Source organism: Hyla sarda, chromosome 5 (assembly GCF_029499605.1).
Source record: "Hyla sarda isolate aHylSar1 chromosome 5, aHylSar1.hap1, whole genome shotgun sequence".
Taxonomy (NCBI): Eukaryota; Metazoa; Chordata; class Amphibia; order Anura; family Hylidae; genus Hyla; species Hyla sarda.
The window spans coordinates 353,841,005-353,867,346 of NC_079193.1; the positions used below are offsets into that span (position 1 = coordinate 353,841,005).

Here is a 26,342-nt window from a genome sequence, read left to right on the forward strand (position 1 = left end):
GGTTTCCTCTGTTGTTATGGCTGTGCTTGTAGATGGAGATGGATTTACCTCAGCCACCATGGTTTCCTCTGTTGTTATGGCTGTGCTTGTAGATGGAGATGGATTTACCTCAGCCACCATGGTTTCCACTGTTGTTATGGCTGTGCTTGTAGATGGAGATGGATTTACCTCAGCCACCATGGTTTCCTCTGTTGTTATGGCTGTGCTTGTAGATGGAGATGGATTTACCTCAGCCACCATGGTTTCCTCTGTTGTTATGGCTGTGCTTGTAGATGGAGATGGATTCACCTCAGCCAAAATGATTGCTTGTTATGGCTGTGACTGTGCTCGTAGATGGAGATGGGGATGACATCTTTGTTGCTGAAGACACTATCACACCCAGGTTCATCCTCCTGTGAAAAATGGGTCTATAGGAATGTTTTATTATAGGTTGATATGGCCTATGGTGTCTTCCTGGAGTCTCCACACCGAGTGACAGGAGCCTCCATCTTTTCTCTATCCCAGAGTTAAAGTTGTGAGGTAAACGTGCACCATGTGATGTATGTGAGAAATTTGGGTGCAATGTGCCACAATTTGAGATGCACCCAAATCCCACACTAGTAAAGGGGTACTGCAGCCAAAATGAACTTATTCCCTATCCACACTATCCACAACATAGGGGATAAGTAGTTAATTGTGGTGGGGGAAGGGGAGGTCTGACCGCTGACGAGAGGGGGCCCCGTTCGCAGGGGGGGTCCCAATGGTCGGACGCCCGCGATCAGCTACTTATCCCCTATCCTATATATAGGGGATGTTAATTTAGCCTGTAGTACCCCTTTAAGAAATCCCCCACTAGAGTTGCACACAAGCCATGTCTCCCTTGTAGTGGGGAAAAGAAAAGTGTGCACAAATATGGCGCAAGTCATGTAAGCCAGTTTTGTTGGCTAAGTTTCACCAGAATTCTGTCACATTTGGTCATAGTTAAAGGGGTACTCCGGTGGAAAACATTTTTTTTTTTTTTTTACAAATAAACTGGTGCCAGAAAGTTAAACAGATTTGTAAATGAAATCTATAAAAAAATCTTTACCATTCCAGTACTTTTTAGCAGCTGTATGCTACAGAAGAAATACCTTTTCTTTTTTAATTTCTTTTTTGTCTCATCCACAGTGCTCTCTGCTGACACCTCTGTCTGTGTCAGGAACTGTCCAGAGCAGCATAGGTTTGCTATGGGGATTTTCTCCTGCTCTGGACAGTTCCTGACATGGACAGAGGTGTCAGCAGAGACAAAAAAGAAATTCAAAAAGTATAGCATTTCCTCTGTAGCATACAGCTGCTAAAAAGTACTGGAAGGGTAAAGATTTTTTAATAGAAGTCATTTACAAATCTGTTTAACTTTCTGGCACCAGTCGATTTAAAAAAAAAAAAAAACGTTTTCCGCCGGAGTACCCCTTTAATTGTCCCCACTATGAATGAGCTGACTTCTTATATCAGTGTTTTCAAACCAGTGTGCCTCCAGCTGTTGCAAAACTACAACTTCCAGCAGGCCTGGACAGCCTTTGGCTGTCCGGGCCTGCTGGGAGTTGTAGTTTTGCAACAGCTGGAGAAACACTGGTTGGGAAACACTGATCTAAGATGTATCTGCTATAGGTAATCTCAGGATATGTAGAATGAAGGTGATTTCATTAGTTTAACCCTATCAGGAAAACTATTAAAAATCCAGAGAAATAACAACAAATTGTTTTGAAAACTCTGTGTCCGTCTATGAGCAATGCAATAGGAATTTCATTATCAACGTCATAAATACCTAAGAGCTGCTAAACCCATTACTGGATGCAGATTACGTGAATCAATCGTTGGCACAAATCCAGGGAAAAACACCTGTAAGTCATTTATTCGCTTTTTTTTTTTATTAGTACTGAGTATTCAGCAGTACCAGAACTGAAGATACCAATTGTTTCACGCTTTATGTATAAAACACTATGGGGAAGATTTATAAAGAATGTGTGATAGCCTGGGGGAGTATGGTATGGGGAGTGTAGCTGTGCGGTGACTAAAGGTTGTTTGGTTAACCCTTGCTATTCGTGACGCCAGGGTGTGGGCTCCTCAGTAATGCTTTTCCTACCGCCACCCTTCCCAAGAGCGATACGGAGGTAGATAATAATGGAATGTCCACCACCGTAGAGTTTGCTGAAACAGTTGTAATTTTTACTGAAGATTTTATGCAAGCTTCATAACCGGAACAGTTGCTGTACATGCAAGCTTTCTTTGGAGATTGACACAGGTTGGGACAATTTAGAGTCTTTAGGATAATATGCACTGTTCCACTGGATTTAGGGGATTTAGTTGCGGTCCAGTAGTCACTCTAGCGTTAGAGAGGGTTGTTTGGAACTCACGGTTTAGGTCCGCTGAGGCCGGTAGGTTTTCAGGCGTGTCGTGAAAGTTGTGCAGATCCGTCCTGCTAGTCCGGCATCCATGAGAGCAGCAACCCAAGAGAGTGATAATTGGCTACAGCTCCCTTATATGGGCAGGGGCTGGACTAATGCTATTGGTCCAATACTTGTGTCAATCACCATTACAAAGGATCATGGGTAACACGTGACCCAAGGACCTCCAAAGGTCCCCCAACATACCATAGAGGATATTAACATGGTCACATGACCGAAGGTCCTGCGACACTAAACAAGGTAATTACTATATATTATATGAAATATACATTATTACGAAATATATACATGTATCAACATTATAGAAGTAGAGTAGAGAAGAGGCAGGATTATATTCAGTGGATACAGTGTGTGGCAGTATTATATTCAGAGGGTACAGTGTATGGCAGGATTATATTCAGAGGGCACAGTGTGTCATAGTATTATATTCAGTGGGTACAGTGTGTGGCAGGATTATATTCAGTGGATACAGTGTGTGGCAGTATTATATTCAGAGGGTACAGTGTGTGACAGTATTATATTCAGGGGTACAGTGTGTGGCAGGATTATATTCAGAGCATTCAGTGTGTGACAGTATTATATTCAGGGGTACAGTGTGTGGCAGGATTATATTCAGTGGATACAGTGTGTTGCAGTATTATATTCTGAGCGTACAGTGTGTGGCAGGATTATATTCAGTGGATACAGTGTGTGGCAGTATTATATTCAGTGGGTACAGTGTGTGGCAATATTATATTCAGGGTACAGTGTGTGGCAGGATTATATTCAGAGTGTACAGTGTGTGTCAGTATTATATTCAGGAGTATAGTGTGGGGCAGGATTATATTCAGTGGATACAGTGTGTGGCAGTATTATATTCAGGGTACAGTGTGTGGCAGGATTATATTTAGTGGGTGCAGTGTGTGGCAGGATTATATTTAGTGGGTACAGTGTATAGCTGTATTATACTCAGGGTACGGTGTGGGGCAGGATTATATTCAGGGTGCAGTGTGTGGCAGTATTATATTCAGGGTACAGTGTGGGGTAGTATTTTATTTAGGATACAGTGTATAGCAGTATTATGTTCAGGGTACAGTGTATAGCAGGATTATATTCAGGGTACAGTGTATAGCAGTATTAATTTCAGGGTACAGTGTGGGGCAGTATTTTATTTAGGGTACACTTTCTGGCAAGGTTATAATGATTAGTGTTGAGCGGCATAGGCCATATTCGAATTCGCGAATATTCGCGAATATATGGACGAATATTCGCCATATATTCGCGAATATTCGCATAGTCATAATATTCTCGTTTTATCTTCGCATATGCGAAAACTTCGCATATGCGAAAATAACATATACGAAAATTAGCATATACACAATTAGCATAAGCAAACATTCGCATATGCGAAAATTAGCATATGCTAATTTTCGCATATGCGAAAATTCCCACATCAGTCTCACACAGTAGTATTAGAGCCTTCTTTACACCACACAAGCTGGAAGCAGAGAGGGATGATCACTGTGATGTGTACTGTGGAAAAAAAACAAATATGCGATATTCGCAAATAAAATTTGTATTGCGAATATTCGCGAGCAACACTAATAATGATTACGGTCTTCATGCAGAGGATGAGGATCTGCTGACAAAGTGAGGAGCCAATGATGTCTGGATGTCAGACTCTGCAGAGAAGATGGAGCTGGGGGAAGACCTGGTCTCTGGACCCGATGAAGAAGAAAAGATAACAGAGAAGATGTCACTCAAGGCAGAAGACGTCACTCAGGTCACTGATATCATTGTGTATTCTTCTGACTGTCCCATCAGAGCTGTAGTCACTTGTAAGTTCTGCAGTGATGATGGGTAAAACTGTGTCCAATCTGTGTCTCTCCAGCTGTTACAAAACTACATCTCCCATTGCCAGAGGCTCTCCAGACATGATGGGAGTATTAGCTTTCCAACAGCTGGAGAGCCACTTCAACCGAGGTGATCGGTGGAGGTATCAGCAGTCGTACCCCTGCCAAAAGGGGGGAGGGGGCCCTGAGGTAATTTTTTGCCATGGGGCCCTGTGGTTTCTAGCTACACCAGTGGGGTCAACTATTAACAAAGGGGCCTACCACAACTATGGGGGCAACTATTAACAGAGAGGCCTACCCAAACTATATGGAGCCCCCTATATAGTTTGGGTAGGCGCCTCTGTTAATAGTTGCTTCCATATAGTTTGGGTAGGCCCCTCTGTTAATAGTTGCTTTCATATAGTTTGGGTAGGCCCCTCTGTTAAAGGAGTAGTCTGGTGAAAAATAACTCCAAGGATAGGGGATAAGTTATAGATCGCAGGGGGGTCCAAGTGCTGGGGCCCCCAGCAGTTTGCTGGAAGCTGAAGTCTGGAACCCGCGGCCGGCACACCCCCTCCATGTATCTCTATGGGGTACATGGAGGGGCATGTCGACTGGCGCTCTGTACGGCATGCCCCCCTTCCACCTGACTGCCGGGAGCCTGTGCAGGAGATAGCGGGGGCCCAATGCTCAGACCTCCCGTGATCTATAACTTATCCCCTATCCTTGGATAGGGGATGAGTTATTTTTTACCAGACAAATCCTTTAATAGCACAGAGTTATAATACAACCGACTCTGCTCTAATCTAGTTAGAAATATATAAATAGAAAATAAAATAATATTGGGGCAGGCCACGAGCTGTGTGAGGGGCCCCGAAATTTCTGATGGCAGCCCTGACAACGGGTGCAGCAGGGAGATCGCAGGTACCCAGCAGTGGGACCCCTGGGATCAGACATCTTAACCCCATATCTTTTGGATAGGGAATAAGATGTCTAGGGGTGGAGTACCCCTTTAAAATCAGTGAGCAGCTGCGGCTGCCAAGACTGATGAGTGTTGCCAAGACAAGATGTTGTGCCAAGAAGCAGAGCAGGAGGACGTCACTCATTAGTGCTGCACAGGAGGACGTCACTCATCAGTGCTGCGCAGGAGGACATCACCCATCAGTGCTGCGCAGGAGGACGTCACTCATCAGTGCTGCGCAGGAGGACGTCACTAATCAGTGTTGCGCAGGAGGACATCACTCATCAGTGCTGCACAGGAGGACGTCACTCATCAGTGCTGCGCAGGAGGAGGTCACTCATCAGTGCTGCACAGGAGGACGTCACTCACCAGTGCTGCACAGGTGGAAGTCGCTTGTCAGACCTGCGAAGATGCTGGGCATGCACCTGGGCCTGCCAGAGCCGGACTGGGTCAGGTGTAAATGAAATAGCACCAGGGGTGGGGGGGGGGGGGGGGATTTGCCGGTTTGGGGAGAAAGTGGCACAGCATGGGTTCAAGGGGGAGAATGAAGTGGCACAGGGGTAATGAAGAGGTTGAGTTAATGACTAAGAGGGATGAAGGGAAAAAACTAAATGGCCCAGGGGGGTAGCAGCCACATTTGTAATGCTGAAGGCAATATGTGCAATTGATGATACGGCAAGGAGTTTGTCACCAAGCTATCCATGTCTAAAAGGATGTGACCAACATGAAAGTTTGTGACGCTCTGCTCCAGTCTCTGACATTCTTATTGATCTCCCGGTGATGATGCTGGACTCCTGACTACACCACTTCTCCACCAGCGCTACCACTGCTAATCTGTAACTATTCTGGAGATCATCACACACTCCACACCGCCGTGAGATTCTCTTCTACTATACATCTTAGTCTAGCCAGCATCAGACACATTCCAGGCATGTAATGGAAATGTGGTAGCCCTTGGGGGGGTGTATGGTAGTGGTGGTATGATATAGGTATATAAGGGGTAAATGTTAACCCTAGAAGAGTTGGTGACGCCAGGCTGAGGGCTGGTATGCTGAATCAGTGTTCCGGCCTATCGCCGCCCTTCCCAGTAAGGATAGGTGCATAAAATAACTGAAGGTCCACAAGGAGATTTAAACTTGAACTTGAATAACGTTTACTGAAGTGCTTGCAATATCCACGGTACAGTCACAGTCTCATACAAACAGTCCTTTGGTGACTTAGCGACTGGCATTAGTTGTGGACCTTGAGCTAGACAATAACTTAATTTAGGAAGAGATTTGCAGATCCGTCCGGATTTAGGGGAGATATTAGGTCCGGAGATGCTGCAGAGTGTTTGGTAAGTGATACACTCTATAATTATAATCGTTCAGCCGTTGCCGCACAGCTCGGGCCTAACTCACTGCGATTACTGCTGTACAGGTCTTGCTTGCTTGACAGCCCACGAGGTAAGAGAGGTGTTGCTAGCTCAGCAACCCAGGAATAAGAGAGAGAAACATGGCCAACGCTCCCTTATATGGGCAGGGGGCGTGGCGAATCTGATTGGTCCGAACGTCTGCCATTCACCTTACATGGTGTGATGGGATTGCTTACGTCACAGGATCTATATACATTATTAAACCAAAACGAGGCTAGAGATACCAAAGTGAGGCCTGGAACGCATCCAGAGTGAGGCTTGGAACGCATCACATTACCCGAAGGCCCTGCGACACCATGGAAACAAGTAATTAACCATTTATTTACATATATACTATACTATCTATATTATCTATGCATAAATGACTAATTATACATTAAGATAGAGGCGACTAGGGGTAGACTAGATTACAGGGATCCCTACGTCCTAGGGACTCTGGCTATGGGGACCCATGAATAGATAAGTACCATATGAAATGCGGTACTGGGACACCACAGAAACAAAAGGGTTTTGTAAATAGAATTCTTGTGTGGTTTGTAAACTAACCTTGGCACCAAAGCTGTAGCAAAAAATAGGGTAGAAAAAAGAAGATTGTTTTCTATCAGTCTTTGTTCCTGCATCTCGGTAGTGCAATAAGACAATACAGTAATATTGTAGTAAAGAAAAGTGCCACTGTTTAGACACTTCTCCCTCTTTCTTCCAGCTAAAGCACTTAAACAATGATCAAAACAGTTTACTAGTGTAGAAAACAGTCTCTGGCGAAGGAGTCTTTACTCAGACAGTCTCTTAGTGAGGTAAGGTGCTCCTAACATCCCTATCTCTGACATGGGCACCAGGATCCTGGCATACTGGTTGGGCCAGGCTCTCATGATTGACTAGATAATAGACAACCTACTTGGCTTTGTTTTGTACCACTCAATATGGCAGACCCAACTCTGTCCGGCAGAATGACTTGGGCCTTTTTTCCACCTGTTGCCAGCACTAGCAGCTTACTTCGGCCCTGCTCTGGGTTCTGCAAATCACTCGAGCACTGGTTTGGAACCTGCAACACATTTCAGCAGTGTCAGTGTCCTGCCCTGAGCTGCTACAGATAGAGAGACATTACACATAGATATGTTGCTGCTTTTAGTAAGTATTCTAACTCACTTTTAACTTTTACTGTTCAGTATTGCTCTATAATGTCCTCTATGATGTTGCTTCTGTGTTTATAATCTACTTTTTTTTTGTGTGTTTGCAGTGTATTGGAGACATCATGGCAGCTAGTTCACTGCATGCATTCACTCTGGAGCTGACTTTAGGGAAAACTGGGAATTAGAGACTGAGCCTGTATAGAAAAACTGCTGATAAATGAAGAATATAAGTCATATAATGTTACACATAGTTCTACTTGAAGATGCCGCAACCTTAGAAAAGACCAAAGCTTCATGGTGTGGATCATTGTGTCATATTAAGCGGACTTCAAAGACTCACTCGCTTGTTTTGATCAAGCTAATTCCAAGGTAATACCAAAAATATTGTTAAATAAATTACAGAACATTCTGGCTTCATAGTTTTGGGATATAAAATTGGTTACTAGAATAAAGCTTAAAAATGTCTGGAAACATGGCCAAAGCCCAACCTGCAGTGACATAATAAGGGTTACCGTAAGGCAAATTTCACAGAAAGCTATTTGAAATAGAAAGACCTATCATATTTTTCGTCCTATAGGACGCACTGGCGTATAAGACGCACCCAATTTATAGGTGCAAAATCTAAAAAAATAAAGATTCTGAACCCAACAGTGGTCTTCAACCTGCAGACCTCCAGATGTTGCAAAACTACAACTCCCAGCATGCCGTTGGCTGTCCGGGCATACTGGGAGTTGTAGTTTTGCAACATCTGGAGGTCCGCAGGTTGAAGACCACTGGTATAGGAGGTAGTACTCACACGTCCCTGCCGCTCCGGACGCGTCACCGGTGCCCTGGATGTCGCTCCATCGCTGTCGCCGTGTCCCCGTGGTGTCCCCGCCGCTCCGGAATTCTTCTTCCCCAGGATCCACGCTTTCCGTTGCTGTCATTACGTCGCCGTCATCATGCCGCTACACACGCCGCTCCTATTGGATGACGGCGTGCACGACGACGTGATAACTGCGAAGGAGAGCGCAGGGGATCCCGGCACGGAGAAGACACCGAGGAGGCAGGTAAGGTCCCTCCTGGTGTCCTGTAAGCTGTTTGGGATGCCGCGATTTCACCTCGGCGGTCCCGAACAGCCCGACTGAGCAGCCGGGTTAGTGTTATTTTCGCTTCAGACGCGGCGGTCAGCTTTGATCGCCGCGTCTGAAGGGTTAACACAGGGCATCACCGTGATCGGTGATGTCCTGTATTAGCGGCGGGTAAAAATGTTTTAAATCAACTGGTGCCAGAAAGTTAAACAGATTTGTAGATTACTTCTATTTAAAAATCTTAATCCTTCCAGTACTTATCAGCTGCTGTATGCTCCACAGGAAGTTCTTTTCTTTTTTAATTTCTTTTCTGTCTGACCACAGTGCTCTCTCCTGACACCTCCTGTCTGTCTCAGGAACTGTCCGGAGCAGGAGAGGATTGCTATGGGGACTTGTTCCTGCTCTGGACAATTCCGGACACGGACAGAGGTGTCAGCAGAGAGCACTGTGGTCAGACAGGAAAGACATATGAAAAGAAAAGAACTTCCTGTTGAGCATACAGTAGCTGATAAGTACTGTTTAATTTACAAATCTGTTTAACCTTTTTGGCACCAGTTGATTTAAAAAAAAAAAAGTTTTCTACCGGAGTACCCCTTTAAGTCTATGAGTATTATATCTTATTCTTGGAGAGATGAGAGATGGATTTTTGAGCACCACCCAGTATGGAATGGAGGCTCTTTTGTGCAGAATAGCTGCCCTTTGTTTTTTTTGGCTTGTAACTCTCATAACAAAAACAAAGGCCAATAGCCAAGGTTTCTGGTTGGCCCATCTAATGCAGATGTCAGACAAAGAGGAAACATGTCAAAAAGCCAACATATGTGTCCCAGAAGATGTTTTTCCTTTAACCAGATGCAGGCTAAGGTTTGTTTCTGATATTTCCAAATTGTGTATTTGAGCATGTTATTTCTGGAAGTTCTTGGCACTGGCCTTCTCCATATGATGGACATTAGTCTCATGGTCTGGGACTTATTCCCATCCAGCTGTATGAAACCTTCAGTTCCGTGGAACGTTTGGACACACGATCTGCATATGCTTGTTTTTAGGATGGTGCGTCAGTATTTTACCATACAAAGATTATTCAATCTTTCTAATCGATGGGGCACCTTCCTCGTACGCAAAGTGATAAATATTAGGTGGTTGTACTGATGGTATTACTTACAGAGGAGTGAATCGAAGCTGATGAACCATAATTCGTTACGAATTTCATGAAGTATTCGATTCACAACAAATGCGAATATCGCCACGTTTCTATTGCACAAATTGCTTCATTAAACTCCATTTACTGGGGTCCAGGCTCCAGGGCATCTAAAATGGCGGATCCATATGTCAGTACATGGGGCAAGGAACTCTGGGAAGGCGGGAAGGCAAGGCGAGAAGGCAGGTAGGCGTGATTACCCTGAATCCCATGCAGGATCAGAAGCCAGTCACCCCTGTGATGTCACAGCCCTATATAATCGGCAGCCGTATTGCGGCCAGCCATTTCATTCATTACCCTGCAGAGAGATAGGGCGGACATCGCTGTGTGTGTTACACAGAAAAGCTTGTTGCGGCAGAGTTTCACCTCTTAGTCACCTCAGCCTTCTGTAGGACACACAGCACAGCGTTTTTATACAGAAATTAGTTCTTACTGCAGCGATTAAAGGGGTACTCCCGTGAAAAACTTTTTTTTTTTAAATCAACTGGTGCCAGAAAGTTAAACAGATTTGTAAATTACTTCTCTTAAAAAAAAATCTTAATCCTTCTAGTACTTTTTAGAGGCTATATACTACAGAGGAAATGCTTTTCTTTTTGGATTTCTTTGATGTCACGAGCACAGTGCTCTCTGCTGACCCTCTGCTGTCCATTATTGGAACTGTCCAGAGCAGGAGAAAATCCCCATAGCACACATATGCTGCTCTGGACAGTTCCTAAAATGGAGAGCAGAGGCCAGCAGAGAGCACTGTGGTCATGACATCAGAGAAATCCAAAAAGAAAAGCATTTCCTCTATAGTATAAAGCCCATAAAATGTATTGGAAGGGTTAAGATTTTTTAATAGAAGTAATTTACAAATCTGTTTAACTTTCTGGCACTAGTTGATTTTAAAAAAAAAGTTTTCCACGGGAGTACCCCTTTAACCCCTCAGTCACTGTGAACAGCATTGTTGCCTCAGCTGCAGAAACGTTTTCACAGGAGGGAGAAGTAATTTTTCAGGACAAATCTGTGTCTTTGTTGGACAACAAATGGTCTGCTGGTTATACTAGTCTGTAGACGGTATAATCCATACCCAGCAGTCCATTCTTAATAGTATTTGAGAGAGAGTCTTTTTGCAATTTTGGGTTTGTACACAGTGACTGTGTGCTCCAGCATTCTTGTGTACTGCTGGTGCTGTGGGTAATTGTATTTTATTTTTTAGCATACTGTAGCGCATTTTTCTGCCCTCATAATTGCATACCACATACCTACATTTAAGTAGTGTATTCTTTTGTACCTGTTAATCTGTCAAGGGCCTAGATACTGTGAAAGTCCAGGCAAAAGTAATCACTGACTGGTGTTTTACTAACATATGTTTTTTTAAGCGTACTGTGCCGCATTTTCTGTCCTCATAAGTGCATACCACATACGTACATCTAAGTAGTGTACTATTTTGTACCTGATAATCTCTCAAGGGCCTAGATACTGTGAAAGGACAGTCAAAAGTACACACCTGCTGCTGTTCTAGACAAATACTGTTTTAAGTGTATTGAAGCATATTGTGCTCCCCTCATATACACACTAAGTATGTCAGGCAGAGAAGTGGCAGGATGTGCACAGAAGAGTGGCAGAGGCCTAAATCCTTCAGGCAGAGGGCGCAGCAGACTAGAGGCGTGTGGCAGCAGGAGTTGCAGCGAGAGGCTTGAGCTCCCGGTATCAGCTAGCGGCCGTGTCTCGACCAGCAACCCATCTGCCGCCATCGATTGGTTATTGATTCATCACAAGTGACATCTCATACCACTAGTCAACAGTCGGTGGGTTCCTCAGACACAACCCTCAGTTGACATGGTCCGGAAGCAGTCCCTGTCCTCCCATTTCCTCTGGCCTATGCTGTTCCCTCCCCTAAAGAAGTATCTTATGCTGTGGGTTCAGCTCCACTATTCAGTGAGGACGATCTAATAGAGGACAGTCTGCAGCTACTGCCCAGCCAAGAAGTGGAGGAGACATCTGCCACTTCCCCGCTAGGCGGGCAATTAGTGAGGAGGAGAGTGACGTGGAAGGCGGTGTTGCCAGGGTTCAGGAACCTGAGGAGGACATCAGTGACGTGCAGACACTTGTTGATGATGATGAAGCCATTCGCAATTGAGAGCAGAAGGGGCTTCATCATCATCAGGAGAAGACAGTTGCAGGTTGCCCGTGAGGCAGCAGCTGAGCCAGCAAGGTGGTAGAAGTGGAAATTCAGGAGCCAAATATGCCCGAGGGAGACCAACTGCTTTGCGGCAGCCTACCTTCCTAGTGTTCCAGTAGCAGTCAATTAGTGCGGACTGTAGGTGGGAAAATCAGCTACTCGGCGGTGTGGCAGTTTTTCATCAAGCATCCAGAGGAGGTTCACATAACCACATGCAAGATATGTCAGCAGAAGGTGAAGCGTGGCCGGGGTCCCAATGTTGGCCCCATGGCCCTGCGTCAACACATGCTTCGCCACCATAAGGAGGCCTGAGAGAACCGTGGCTCTGATGTAGTGGTCCAGCCTGCTGCATCATCCAGTTGCACCCTGCTCCCTCTTTCAGCCAGCCAAGGCTCCACCACCTCAGCCGAAGGGAGCTGTGTGTTATACCCTCCTTCTGTCGCTCCAAATACTCCTGCTCCTACCACTTTTAGTTAGCCATACCGCCAACAATACATCCTCGAAGCCATGTCCAAGAGACAACAGTATGTTCCCACTCATCCAATGGTGCAGAAGCTGAATGTGCTCCTGTCCAAGTTGCTGGTGCTGCAGTCCCTTCCATTTTCAAGTGGTGGACTCTGCACCTTTCAGAGAACTGATGGCTTGTGCCGAGGCAAGGTGGAGAGTGCCAAGCCATCATTTCTTTACAAAGAAGGCAGTACCAGCCCTGCACAATTTTGTGGAAGAGAAGGTGGTCCAGTCCTTGAGCCTGTCGGTGTGTAGCAAAGTGCACGACAGCGCCGACATCTGGAGCTGTAACTATGGTCAGGGACAATACATGTCCTTTATGGCTCACTGGGTGAATGTGATTCCAGCACAGCCACAACACCAACTCCTCCTCGCTCTCAGGCCATTGGTCCTATGACAGTGTGCAACACCGCCTCCTCATCCTCCACCGTGTCCTCAGCCTCCACTGCCCAGACAAGTCTCAGTGGCCCTTCAGCATACCATGTGTGCAGGGCACGGCGGTGTCACGCTGTACTTCACATGGAGGAACTGCTAAAATTCATCGATAAAGAAATCTGAGCATGACTTACTCCATGAAAACTGGAAATGGTAACCATCGTGGCTGACAACGGGAAGAACATCTTGCATGCGCCGCGACTAGGAAGGCTGAGCCATGCGCCCTGCATGGCACACATATTCAATCTTGTTGTGAAGGGGTTCCTGAAGTGTGTCTCCCCCCCCCCCCCCCCATTTGCAAGACATCCTAACAATGGGAAGGAAACTTTGCATGCACTTCAGCCACTCGTACACCGCAAAGCACACCCTCCTTGAGCTGCAGCATCAGAACGGTATCCCCCAACATAGTCTGTGACGTTGCCACACGTTGGAATTCCACCCTCCATATATTGGACCGACTGTACGAACAGAGAAAAGCCATCACCGATTTCTTGTTGATCCAAGCAGATAGTGGTACTCCCCTGTGTAACTTCAATGTGAACCAGTGGCAACTCATACGTTCACTCAGGTTTTCTCAGGTCCTTTGAGGAAGCCACATTATTAGTAAGTCGCCAGGATTACGGGATGAACTACGTCATTGCACTGCTTCTTTCTTACAACACGTGTTGAAAACGATGGCTGGTCAGGGCACTGGAGACGTGGTGTCTACATCTCATGGCCACATGGGGGCTGAACTGGAGGAGGAGGGGGAGGAGCACAGTGGAGCACAGTTTAGGTTTCGCCAAATGGGCAATTTTACTAGTAATCTGAGAGGAGAGGAGGAGCAGGAGCAGCCAGAGAAGCTAGATTGTTATGAGGAAGGCGAGACAGAGGACCCCGACACACCGTGTTAGTCTGCAGTGGAGATGGAGGTAGGGAGTCCCTCCGAGTCACTTGCACAAATGACACGATGCATGCTCACTTGCTTGCGTAGTGACAGCCGAATTGTCACCATTCAGCAGCGGGATGACCTCTGAATCTCCACCTTATTGGACCCTTGCTTGGACCCTTGCCACAAAATAGGGGCCTTTTTTACATCCACTGACAGGGAGGACAAAGTGACCTACTACAGAGGCTTCCTATGTAGTCAGTTGGCCGATGCCTATCGGCGCTATCGTCCATCCTCTCGCAGGTCTGAATGGGGGGGCCCCTTCCCTCACCTTCCACCGCCATGGCTGCATGAGAGGGGTGGGGTTGCAGGAGCAGTACCAGCTCCATCAGCAGCAGCCTGAGTCTACAGTCGCTGATGAGTAGCTTTCTTCACCCGCATAGTGAAGCAACTATTCAGCAGCAGGTAGACCTGGAGCAGGACCTGAACCAGCAGGTGGTGGCATACCTTGACATGCCCATGCCAACACACCTTGAAGATCCGCTGGACTTCTGGGCAGCCAAACTAGCAGAGTTTGCCCTGGAAAAGCTGTCCTGCTCAGCTAGTATGTGCCATCAAAGTGGGTGTTTAGTGCGGCCGGGGCCATAGTCACCCCAAGGAGAACTCGTCTGTCCACGAAAAATGTGGAGAGACTGACCTTTGTGAAGATGAATCAGGTATGGATCAGCCAGGATTTCAAACCACCAATGCCTGATGCATCAGAGTAAATTGACCATGGGGCCACACCAACACTTCACAAATGTGGATAGTGCCAAACAGATTTAAGCCGCTGCTCCCCAGTTACAAACATTCCTCCGCATCAGACCTTTTTTCACCCACCTTCGTCACCGGTTACTAGTATTGCCACCCACGGCACCACTCTGTCACCGGGTCACTTTCAGGACTCCTGATGCTGCTGCTGCCACATCCAGGCTGTCTCATTCAGCCACTATTTGGTCTCTTCTCATTCTTCAGCCACCTCCAGGCTGTGCCATTCAGCCACTATATGGTCTCTTCATGCTGCCACAAACTCCAGGCAGGGCCAGTTTTAGGCTTAGCATGGCCCTAGGCAAAATCAAAAGAGGGGCCCCAAAAGTCTTAATAGTGCACTAACCAGATTTGCACATTTTTGGTCACTTCAAATACCATAAAAAATATCTAAAAAAGCAATTGAAAAGTCCCATCAAAACAAAAATGGTACCGATAAAAACGACAAATCACAGCGCAAAAAATGACCTCATACATCCCCATATACAGAAAAATAAAAGAGTTATAGGGATCAGAATAGTACAATTTTATATTTTTGTATAGTTCCCCCACATAAGGTTGGCTGTATAGTTCCCCCACATTAGGTTGGCTGTATAGTTCCCCCACATTAGGTTGGCAGTATAGTTCCCCCACATTAGGTTGGCAGTATAGTTCCCCCACATTAGGTTGGCAGTATAGTTCCCCCACATTAGGTTGGCAGTATAGTTCCCCCACATTAGGTTGGCAGTATAGTTCCCCCCACATTAGATAGGCAGTATAGTTCCCCCACATTAGGTTGGCAGTATAGTTCCCCCCCCCCCCACATTAGGTTGGCAGTATAGTTCCCCCACATTAGGTTGGCAGTATAATTCCCCCACATTAGGTTGGCAGTATAGTTCCCCCCACATTAGGTTGTAGTTCCCCCACATTAGGTTGGCAGTATGTTCCCCCACATGCAGGAAATAAGGAGTGACGTCCCTGACGCAGCATAGAGGACCCGGCAGGACATGTCACTCGTCATATTATTCACACAGCCCGCAAACCCGCCGTTTTAAAGTGACCGCGGCCGGGTTGCTTATCTTTAACAAGCAGCCGGCGCTGCGTACACTTTAAAACAGTTCCCCCCCTCCCCCCACTGAGCAGCCGGCAGGGGGCCCCCTGGGGGATGGGGGCCCTAGGCAATTGCCTGGGTTGCCCCCCCCCCCCCCCTAACGCTGGCCCTGACTCCAGGCTGTGCCATTCAGCCACTACGTGGTGTCCTCATGCTTCAGCCACCTCGGCCCGAAACAATTTTTTTCGGAAAACTTGGCGAATCGACCGAATAAAATTTTTCTAAAGTTCGCTCATCTCTAGTATTAGCCTCTGACTCCCGGGACACACCTAGTGTAATATGTCTAATGAATGGCAATATGTTGACCATGATGCTCCTTGCTTTATAATGTAGCCACTCAACAGTTGTAAGATAACAGATAACTATTCTTTACTGTTTAGAACTTGGCAGTAGTAAGCAGAAGGTTCTTAAAGGGGTACTCTGCCCCTAGACATCTTTTCCCCTATCCAAAGGATAGGAAAAAAGATGTCTAATCGCCTGGGTCCCGCCGCTGGGGATGACTGGTGATGCGGGGCAGAGGCTCGTGATGTCACGGTCACACCCAGCTCGTGATGTCACGAGCCTCTGGCACTGCTCTAAACGAACGGCGGGTGCAGCAGGGAGATCGCAGGGGTCCCCAGCAGCAGAACTTCCACAATTAGACATCTTATCCCCTATCGTTTGGATAGGGGATAAGATGTCTAGGAGCGGAGAACCCCTTTAAAGACCCAATCTTTGCTGCCCTTTTAAGCTGACTGGCAGGGAAACGTATGTGGCAGATACAAACAATAAAGTGCACTCCTCTAGCCTGGAGTAGGTAGGAATGATTCAGTCCTAATACACTTCACTGTGGAAATTTTCATTGAGTGGCTCCTTACATTAATTGTACACAGCCGGTAGGACTCAGGGAGCTCATGGCGGCCTTTCCAATAGAGCTTCTTTAATGATAGGTAGTGAGCAGAATGTCTTAATCTGCCGGTGACTATAATGTATTATGATCCTAACACAGGGGTAAGTGATGTCTATCGGGAATGTAACATTATATCAGTAAAATCACGTGATGTGCAACAATAAAATGTCTCATACAGTGCAAGAAAATGACAAGTACATTCCCACTGTGCATTGTAAATGGAGCATAAAAAAGACGTGGTCAGTATATATAAATACAAATGGCGACTTTTAATGTAAAAAAAATCTTGAAGACAAACACAAGAATATGTAGTCAACTGCTTTACATAATATGACAATATATACAACTCTGAGCTGAGAAATAGATAAATATGAGGTACTGTAATGTTACAGAGGAGTCTATGTGGAGAAGAAATCTACCGATCTGTAAGCTTGGCTCCACTTTACTAAACAACTATAGAGATAGATAGATAGATAGATAGATAGATAGATAGATAGATAGGAGATAGATATGAGAAAGATAGATAGATGATAGATAGATATGAGAAAGATAGATAGATAGATATGAGAAAGATAGATAGATAGATAGATAGATAGATAGATAGATAGATAGAAAGGAGATATATAGAGATAGATAGGAAATAGATAGATGATAGATAGATATGAGAAAGATAGAAAGAAAGATAGATAGATAGATATGAGATAGATAGATATGAGATAGATATAAGAATGATAGATAGATAGATAGATAGATAGATAATAGATAGATATGAGATAAATAAATAGATATGAGTTAGATGATAGCTAGATAGATAGGTACATAGATAGATATGAGAAAGATAAATAGGAGATAGATAGATAGATATGAGATAGATGGATAGATATGAGATAGATAGATAGATGGATGGATAGATATGAGATAGATAGATAGATATTAAATAGATGGATAGATAGGTGACATTCTATTTTTACTGTTGTTTGTTTGTTTTTATTTCATGCTCTTTCTATTGGATTGTTGTTCTATGCCATTAGTTCCCTTTATGTATCATGCTGATTGTGTGTTATATTTATTCTAATAATACATCGCTTTTATTTCTTAAGAATTTAATGTTTTGTAAAGATTGTTAAGTTTAATTTACTTTTTTTTTAATTTTACATTTCCAGATATAATATTTTGTTGTCTATTTTATCTTATTTTAATTTTGAAAAGAAATTGTCTTGGTTTACTATGGTGGAATCTGAGTATGTGACCACTGCAGCCAATCAGTGGCCTCAGTGGCATCATGATGGCAAAGAAAGGACTTCTGGAGGTGATGGGATTCAATGGCGCTGGTCAGGAGTAGACATGTCAGGTAGGTAAGAGAATAACTTTATTTAAACAATGCAACACGTTTCACCGCAGGTATGCCTGATGAAGCCGCACCTGCGGTGAAACGCGTTGCATTGTTTGAATAAAGTCATTCTCTTACCTACCTGACGTGTCTACTCCTGACCAGCGCCATTGAATCCAATCACCACCAGAAGTCCTTTCTTTGCCATTGTCTTGTTTGGATGGGAAGGCTGCAGGCTGGACCTTGTCTCTCGCCCACGCTGACCACTGTTGTGTGTGAGCTTACACAACCGCATTCGGTAAGGATATCTCCTATTTTACTTTCTGGACCCTGCACCTGCGGTATTACGCTATGGAGCGCTCTCCCTTGTCTTTCTAGTTCAGTGGCATCATGGCTCCCATCATTAAGCAGTGATGCCACTGAAGCCACTGGATAGCTGCAACCATGTGATGTCTGCTTGTCAAGATTGGAAAGGGGAGTAACCCCTGCTTTGCAATTTTACAAAATACTATAAACTGGCTAACCCCTTTATGTTAGTTTAAAGGGGTACTCCGCCCCTAGAAATCTTATCCCCTATCCAAAGGATAGGGGATAAGATGACTGAATGCGGGGGCCCCACTGCTGGGGACCCCCGTGATCTTGGCTGCGGCACCCTAAACAACCTGTGCAAGGAGTGAACTTCGCTCCGTGCTAGATGACTGGCGATGCGGGGCGGAGGCTTGTGACATCACGGCCACGCCCCGCTCATGACATCTTGGTCATGCCCCCTCAATGCAAGTCTATGGGAGAGGGCATGACGGCCATCACTCCCCTCCCATAGACTTGCATTAAGGGTGCGTGGCCATGATGTCACAAGCCTCCGGCACTGCACCCGACGCTCTAAACGAACGCTGGGTGCAGCAGGGAGATCGCCGGGGTTCCCATCGGCGGGACCCACATGATTAGACATCTTATCCCCTATTCCTTGGATAGGGGTTAAGATGTCTGTGGGTGGAGTAACCCTTTAAGTACTGAAAGTAAAAATAAAAATCTAGCTTAATAAAGAAGTCACTCACTCACTGGAGGGTTGTCCAGCACAACAGATTTTTTTTCAAAAATGAAAACATGTTTTTATTTCATGCTCTTTCTATTGGATTGTTGTTTTATGCCATTAGTTCCCTTTATGTATCATGCTGATTGTGTGTTATATTTATTCTAATAATACATCGCTTTTATTTCTTAAGAATTTATTGTTCTGTAAAGATCGTTAAGTTTAATTGACATTTTTTTTAACGTGTCCAGATGTAATATTTTGTTGTCTATTTTATCTTATTTTAATTTTGAAAAGAAATTGTCTTGGTTTACTATGGTGGTATCTGAGTATGTAAATCACTTAATAGAAACAAAATGCTGAGTTATAAACGGTTTTAAAGGGGTTATCCAGCTAATAGTATTTTTTAGAGCCTAAAACATGAAAACAAAATGAAGTGAAACCTACCCTCCTGATCCCACGCCGCTGCTGTCCAGACAATGCCTGGTCCAACTGATCAGAGCTTCCATTTGGCCGTGTCGGAAATACCTGCTCAGCCAATCACTGCTACGACCATTGACTGACTGAGCGGGCATCTCCGGCATGTTGAGAAATCATTAGGAAGTGCTTATCAGTGGGGGTCTGGCACTGTCTGGACATCAGTGGAGGACAGGACAGTGAGGATAACCTTTTTACATGCCAACTTGAGTCTGAAGAAAAAAAAAGTGGTGTTATATAAAGTTTTAGTGGGATTTTTATGGCTCCTACAGAAATTGGTAAGATGACCAAGCAGTGACGATAGCCTTAGGCATTACTTCCAAATCTCAGGGGTAAGTGGTGCATTTATGTTTGTTCTCGTGCATCTCATCCACAATTCAAAAGATATATTACTAAGTAAATTTTCACTCGCTGGCTTCCAGTTAGTGAAATTGGAAGGATAAAAAGGGGTATTCCAAATACTTTTTTTTTACATTTTACTGGAGCTAAAATTTTTACCTCAAACCCTCGTGGCTCTCCCAATGATGTCTTCTGAACGTCCACTGAATGCTCTTGCTGCTAGTTCTGTGACAGCGTCTGTCTTAGAAGTAGCAACAAGAGCGATAGTGCTGGACTGGAAGACGTCATAAAGTGAGCCCCGAGGAAATTGAGGTAGGTTTGTATGTGTTTTTTATTTTCCTTTTGGCCCCAGCAAAAGATAAAAAATGCTGCAATGTCTTGTAACAGGACACATTTTTAGGCAGAGATGTGACGAGTTTTCCATAAAGCTCTGGAACCAGTAGGATAGCAAAAGGGCAACGGGGACCTTGTAAAGCTTCTCCACTCTAACTAAAATCACTCCCTCTCAGAAGTGGAAAACTAGATCACTCCTTCAAGGAGTTGGCAGGATATTTGATATTCCCTCAGCAAGGACTGGATTGGTTTCTGTGAGAGCCTCTTCAAGGAGTCTGAACTGGCTGCCATGGCCAAGAAAGGGATGAGCAAGAGGGGCAATAATTTGCACAGACCTTTCTATTAAAGACTAAAAGAATTATTGTTGCAGTCGAGGCACTGAACTCCAATAGACTATAATGAAGAGAGCGTTGAAAATTCTTGCCTTGGATTACTGGAAAAGGATCTTTTAATACCCAATATTTAATACCCAAACTTTCTACCCAACAGACATTTATGATGTATGAACATAGAAATATAAACAAAACTTCAGCTATTATATATAGATATACAGTATATATATATATATATATATATATATATATATTTACATGTGTGTGTGTAACAAAATGCTGTGTATTCAGTTACTGCAGGGGAGTTAGCTTCCGTTATCATTAACATATCAAAACATACTATACATCTCTAGAAAAAACATATAAAATCCCAAGTAGTATAAATATAATAGTTCTACCATATACAGCAGTCTTGGTTACCAGCACATATTATATACACATAAAAGACTCCAGTACATGAGATGATACAGGAACCATATCTAGTAAGGCAATGGTATCCTTCAGCACTGTTCATGTTTGGGTTTCATAAAAAGTTCCTTATGAAAACATATATAATAAAAATACTTTCATAAATAAAGCTTATACAGCAGGTACCAGGGCAGGACCCCCAGTCTGAAGGGGATAGGGAGAGTAGAAGACGAGATGGAACGGTCAGTAGACACGCGGGGACTTCTTCTCTGGTTATAATAAGGATTCCAGCTTTACCGCTTGTGTGGTGTTGCCATTAATCTCCAGAATAATTTTCTGGTACAGACTGTACATGGAATCTCCAGATAGAAATTGTCCAAGTTTCTTCATCCTCTTGCGCAATACTTTCGGGAGTTGGCGCATTTTAAGCAGTTTGAGCCCCTCGATTGTGTTCCCTTTGTTTTTATTCCGCCATAGACTTAGGAGTTTTATTAGGTCTTTGGGCCGCTCACACGTCTTCAAGGTTTTTTCAATATCTTCCGGCCTTATCCGTTTTCCTGGTAAACTCTGCATTAATATCATTGCATTTTTGCTTGTCAGATTCAGGGGTCCCAGGAGATTAAACACTCCCTTCTCACACTCCTTTAAATCTGGACAAAAGAAAAAGATAGGTTTTATGGTTGTTTATGACATAAGTGAATATCACTTAATGTGAACAGGAAGCACAACAACGCAAGTGAAGGTAAGTATCTACAATCACGGGCAACTCAGCTAGTGAGTTGCCCATTTAGATATCCTGCTCCTGGGAGGTATGACCGCCTGCGCTAGGGCCGATTGCCCGTTTTCAGGATGATCACAAAAAAAAATAATGCTTCTAAATCTTACTCAGTAGGTCATGCAGATAGTTTACATGTCTGTTTGATGTGTCTAGCTTCTGTATTTTGCTCACAAATACATCTGTTCTGCTTCTCACTCATTCTGACATCCACTGCTCAGGACGGGGCATGTCCGAGGCAAGCAGTGAGCCTGCCTTCACTCACCATGCATTCACTTCCTCCCTGAGTATGCTGTACTGTTCTTTCAATCCAATCACTGCAGACTGCTCTGTAACTCCTTCCTCTCTGTTTTCAGTCTGATAGGACAGGAGTGAGCACAGAGGAATGCTAGTCCCGCCCACACTTCCTGGACTTTTTCCATGCCCGTGCTTCAGCTGGGACAAAGATGACGCTGCAGCTGGATTGTATGGGGACCCCTAGTGGTGTTTTTTTTTTATAAACCAAGATTTCTATAAAAATAAGTTGAAATTTTTTTAATGACGTATATTAGAAATATTATTGTTTGGCCAAGATGTAAAACATATAAAAGGTTTTTGAATCACACAGTGCACATTTAACCGCTTGTCAGTCTTGGTGGAGGTCTCGGCAATGGATGTTGTTGTGACATACAGACTTCTAATTCCTAACATCCCACTGTAGGGTAAATGGTTGTCTATGACTATGCTGACGCCTGAACTGTCTGGTAAATGGGATGGGTTAGCATGGCTGTTGACATTACTCACAAGTATCTGCCCGTCCACCCCATGGAATGGAAGTTTTGAAGCTGAGGCATAAGTTATGTATAAAAAGTGTTTTTATTATTAATATTTTTACCTTTGATGAGCGGGGTGAAGGAGTCATCTGCTTTGCTTTGACTCTTGTATAATTTAAACAAGTAGAACGGCTGTTCCTTTGCGTCGTGGGTTTCCTGTATTTTATTTATTTGCTGTGATGTCAAAGCCAGGCTAGAAAATCTCTGAATGAGAGTCATTATCCAGTTCTCTGGAGGCGCTGGAAACCGAAACAAGGCCTCCTCACAAAGTGTGACATCTATGGAGGAAAACACGAGCAAAATTTTATTTGAACACATAAATCTTACGTTCTAACCAGCAGCACGAAGATGGGTATTCCTACCCGTTAGCTGGAAGGACAGATGGAGTTAAAAAAAATTGAAATAAAGCAATAATTAGCTACCTTCCCTATAAGTAGAAGTTCCCACCCCAGTAGGTTCCCACCCCTGGGCTATAGGACAAATGAAGTGAAATGCCCCCTACTCCCTCCATCATTGAGCTGGGTGGTTGAAAAGGGATCTGAGATATTATATTTTGTGACAGTTCATTTTGGCTTTTGTTTATGCCCTTCCTGCATTTAGTTTCCTCTGTAGTGTTCTTCAATCTGTAACCGGACTCAGAAGGTCCACGCACTGTGCGTTGTTAAGGTGCATGGTGGCTTGTGGTATTGGCATAATGGCATCCACCATCTTTTTTCGTGCAAAAGGTCAAAACACCATTCGTCACAGAGATCTATATCAGTGGTTTTCTGGGAAGGTTACAAGACATTTGACGAAATTCATTGTTCATCGTCAAGTTCTGAGGATAAAGATTCAGGGAAGTTCTTCCTTATTGACCAGATGCAGAGACTACTGAGTTGGCGCACCAGGACGCTGATCAAGGGGAAGCTCCTGAGTTCTCCTCTAGGGGGCCTAGGGCCTTCAAAGTGGATGAGACTCTTCATCACAATGGCTGAATGGAAGCACCATGAGAAAGGTCTTGTTCCGACAAAAGGAATATAAGTGTTTCCTCTGTCCTCCTCCAAAAGTGGATATGGTTATTGTTAAATTATCCGAAAGCACAGTAGTACCTGTCAATGATGGGTCAAATCTGCAACTTCCCCAGTTATCCTCTAAAAAGATATCTGCAAACAAGCCTTCTTCCCATGGGCAAGCAGAGTGTACTGGAGAAATCCATCTAAGGGTGCTTTCACACCACGTTTTGTACTTACGGTTCCCGAATACGGCTAGGAGGAGGGGGTGGGGCTTAATATCGGCACTTGCACTCAGCTTTATTCGGAAACCGCAGGCAAAAACGTGGTCAACCGCGTTTTTGCCTGTGGTCGGGAAACCGCATACGGCCAAAAACGCAGCCGACTGGAGGCTGCAGTTCACTCCGGTCAGCTCATAGACATGCATTAAATACGGTTCCTGACAACGGCTGAGTTCGGGCACCGCGATTAAGCCCCGCCCCCTCCTCCCAGCCGTATTCGGGAACCGAAAGTACAAAACGTGGTGTGAAAGCACCCTTATCTTATTTTCTGACAGGAATAAGGGCCTAATAGCATCAATACCAACGCCGAGTAGGTGGCTCAACTAAGTAATGCAAAATTGTAGTCCCCCTTCACCTTCATTAGAGCCCATTACACCCATTCTGGGCAGAGAAAAATTGGAGCTCACATTCAACCCTTGCGTTTTCGTAACAAACTGCTTTCAGGGGGTCTATTTTAAATTCCGCCTTGCAAGAGGGTCCCTCCAAAGAGGCTTTGGTTTGCGAATTCTCCATCATTGTGCTGCTGTATAGGACTTAAAGGGGTACTCTCCTGCTCAGCATTTGGAACAAACTGTTCCAAACGCTGGAGCCGGCGCCGGGAGCTTGTGACGTCATAGCCCCGTTGTGACATCACTCCCCGCCCCCTCAATGCAAGTCTATGGGAGCGGGCGTGATCGCCGCCACGCCCCCTCCCATTGACTTGTATTGAGGGGGCGGGTCGTGATGTCACGAGGGCGCAGAACCATGACATCTCGATGCTCCAGCCCCTGTATCGCCGGTCATTACGCACAGAGCAAGCTTGCTCTGTACAGTAATGATAGCGGGGTGCCCCAGCGGCGGGACCCCCGTGATCTGACATCTTATCCCCTATCCTTTGGATAAGGGATAAGATGCTAGGAGCGGAGTACCCCTTTAATTTCCTTAGTTACCTTTTGTTAATTCCAGAACCTACTCTTACTCATAGGTGAGGTAGCTAAGAATTGAACTACTATAATACTACTACACTATATAAACACAAAGATATAAGCACAGGAGTTTATTCCTCGTTTACCTATTTCACATGAAGAGGCAGATTCTTCTTTGCACACTGTGTCCTGTGTAGAACTTCCTTTGTGCAGCACTTTGCGGCCCAGCTTTTTGCAGTCAGTTTGTCTCTGACACGGAGCCGTGGATGACGTTACATTGGAGAACATCCCCTTTGGACATTCACCACAGACGGTGTCACTGTGAGGAGTCCCTGGGTACACAAAAATAATGGAATCAGAAAATACCAAAAAATAACTTCATGAAATCAGTTGGTTTAGTCTTCAGGTTCTCAGAATGTTGGAGAGTTTATTGGAATTAAGGGAGTTGACCAGGGAAAAACTTTTATATATATATATATATATATATATATATATATATATATATCTATCAACTGGCTCCAGAAAGTTAAACAGATCTGTAAATTACTACTATTATTTTTTTTTTATCCTTTCAGTACTTACGAGCTGCTGAAGTTGAGTTGTTCTTTTCTGTCTAAGTGCTCTCTGATGACATGTGTCTCGGGAACCACCCAGTTTAGAAGCAAATCCCCATAGCAAACCTCTTCTACTCTGTGCAGTTCCCGAGACAAGCAGAGATGTCAGCAGAGAGCACTGTTGCCAGACAGAAAAGAACAACTCAACTTCAGCAGCTGATAATAATTGGAAGGATTAAGATTTTTTAATAGAAGTAATTTACATATCTGTTTAAAAGGGTACTCCCATGGATATTTTCTTTTTTTAATCAACTGGTGCCAGAAAGTTAAACAGATTTGTAAATTACTTCTATTAAAAAAATCTTAATCCATCCAGTACTTATTAGCGGCTGTATACTACAGAAGAAATGCTTTTCTTTTTGGATTTCTCTTCTGTCACGATCACAGTGCTCTCTGCTGACCTCTGCTGTCCATTTTAGGAACTGTCCAGAACAGGAGAAAATCCCCATAGCAAACATATGCTGCTCTGGACAGTTCCTGACATGGACAGCAGAGGTCAGCAGAGAGCACTGTGCTTGTGACAAAAGAGAAATCCAAAAAGAAAAGCATTTCCTCTGTAGTATACAGCTCCTAAAAAGTACTGGAAGGATTAAGATTTTTTAATAGAAGTAATTTACAAATCTGCTTAACTTTCTGGCACCAGTTGATTTAAAAAAAAAAAAGTGTTTTCCTGGATAATCCCTTTAAATAGACCACACGGAAAGGAAGATCAGGTGGTTATTCTACATTGGAGTCTATTTGGCAAAAGGAATCGGCCCTAGACAGCTCCTTGCTGGATGACTCCTAGTTGTCTAATGATATCAGAGATATAACCCATAAAGTTGTGGTCGACAAATGTCCTCTAAGTCACTGGAGGTAGCAGGGTATATATTTTAGCCGCATTTCTTACCATGAGTTAGGGCTTGATGGATGTGACGCCCCATGAGGACAGTGCAGAGGAGAGGATCATTTCA

General features: G+C 44.4%; 2 protein-coding genes across 2 annotated transcripts in view; one reads left to right on the forward strand and one right to left on the reverse strand.

The window, feature by feature from the left end:
* Positions 1-7,859: 7,859 nt before the first annotated feature.
* Positions 7,860-26,342, forward strand: part of COLEC10 (collectin subfamily member 10) — a 205,677-nt gene continuing 187,194 nt past the window's right edge. The window contains exon 1 of the mRNA XM_056522654.1: positions 7,860-8,108. The gene's annotated coding sequence lies outside the window, so the exon portion shown is untranslated. The remainder of the gene's footprint in view (positions 8,109-26,342) is intronic.
* TNFRSF11B (TNF receptor superfamily member 11b) overlaps positions 18,254-26,342 on the reverse strand; it is a 31,539-nt gene continuing 23,450 nt past the window's right edge. The window contains exons 3-5 of the mRNA XM_056522649.1: positions 24,922-25,107; positions 22,663-22,878; positions 18,254-21,663 (exon numbers count right to left, since the gene is read on the reverse strand). Of these exons, the coding sequence (XP_056378624.1) occupies positions 21,287-21,663; positions 22,663-22,878; positions 24,922-25,107 (779 nt within the window). The 3' untranslated portion in view covers positions 18,254-21,286. The remainder of the gene's footprint in view (positions 21,664-22,662; positions 22,879-24,921; positions 25,108-26,342) is intronic.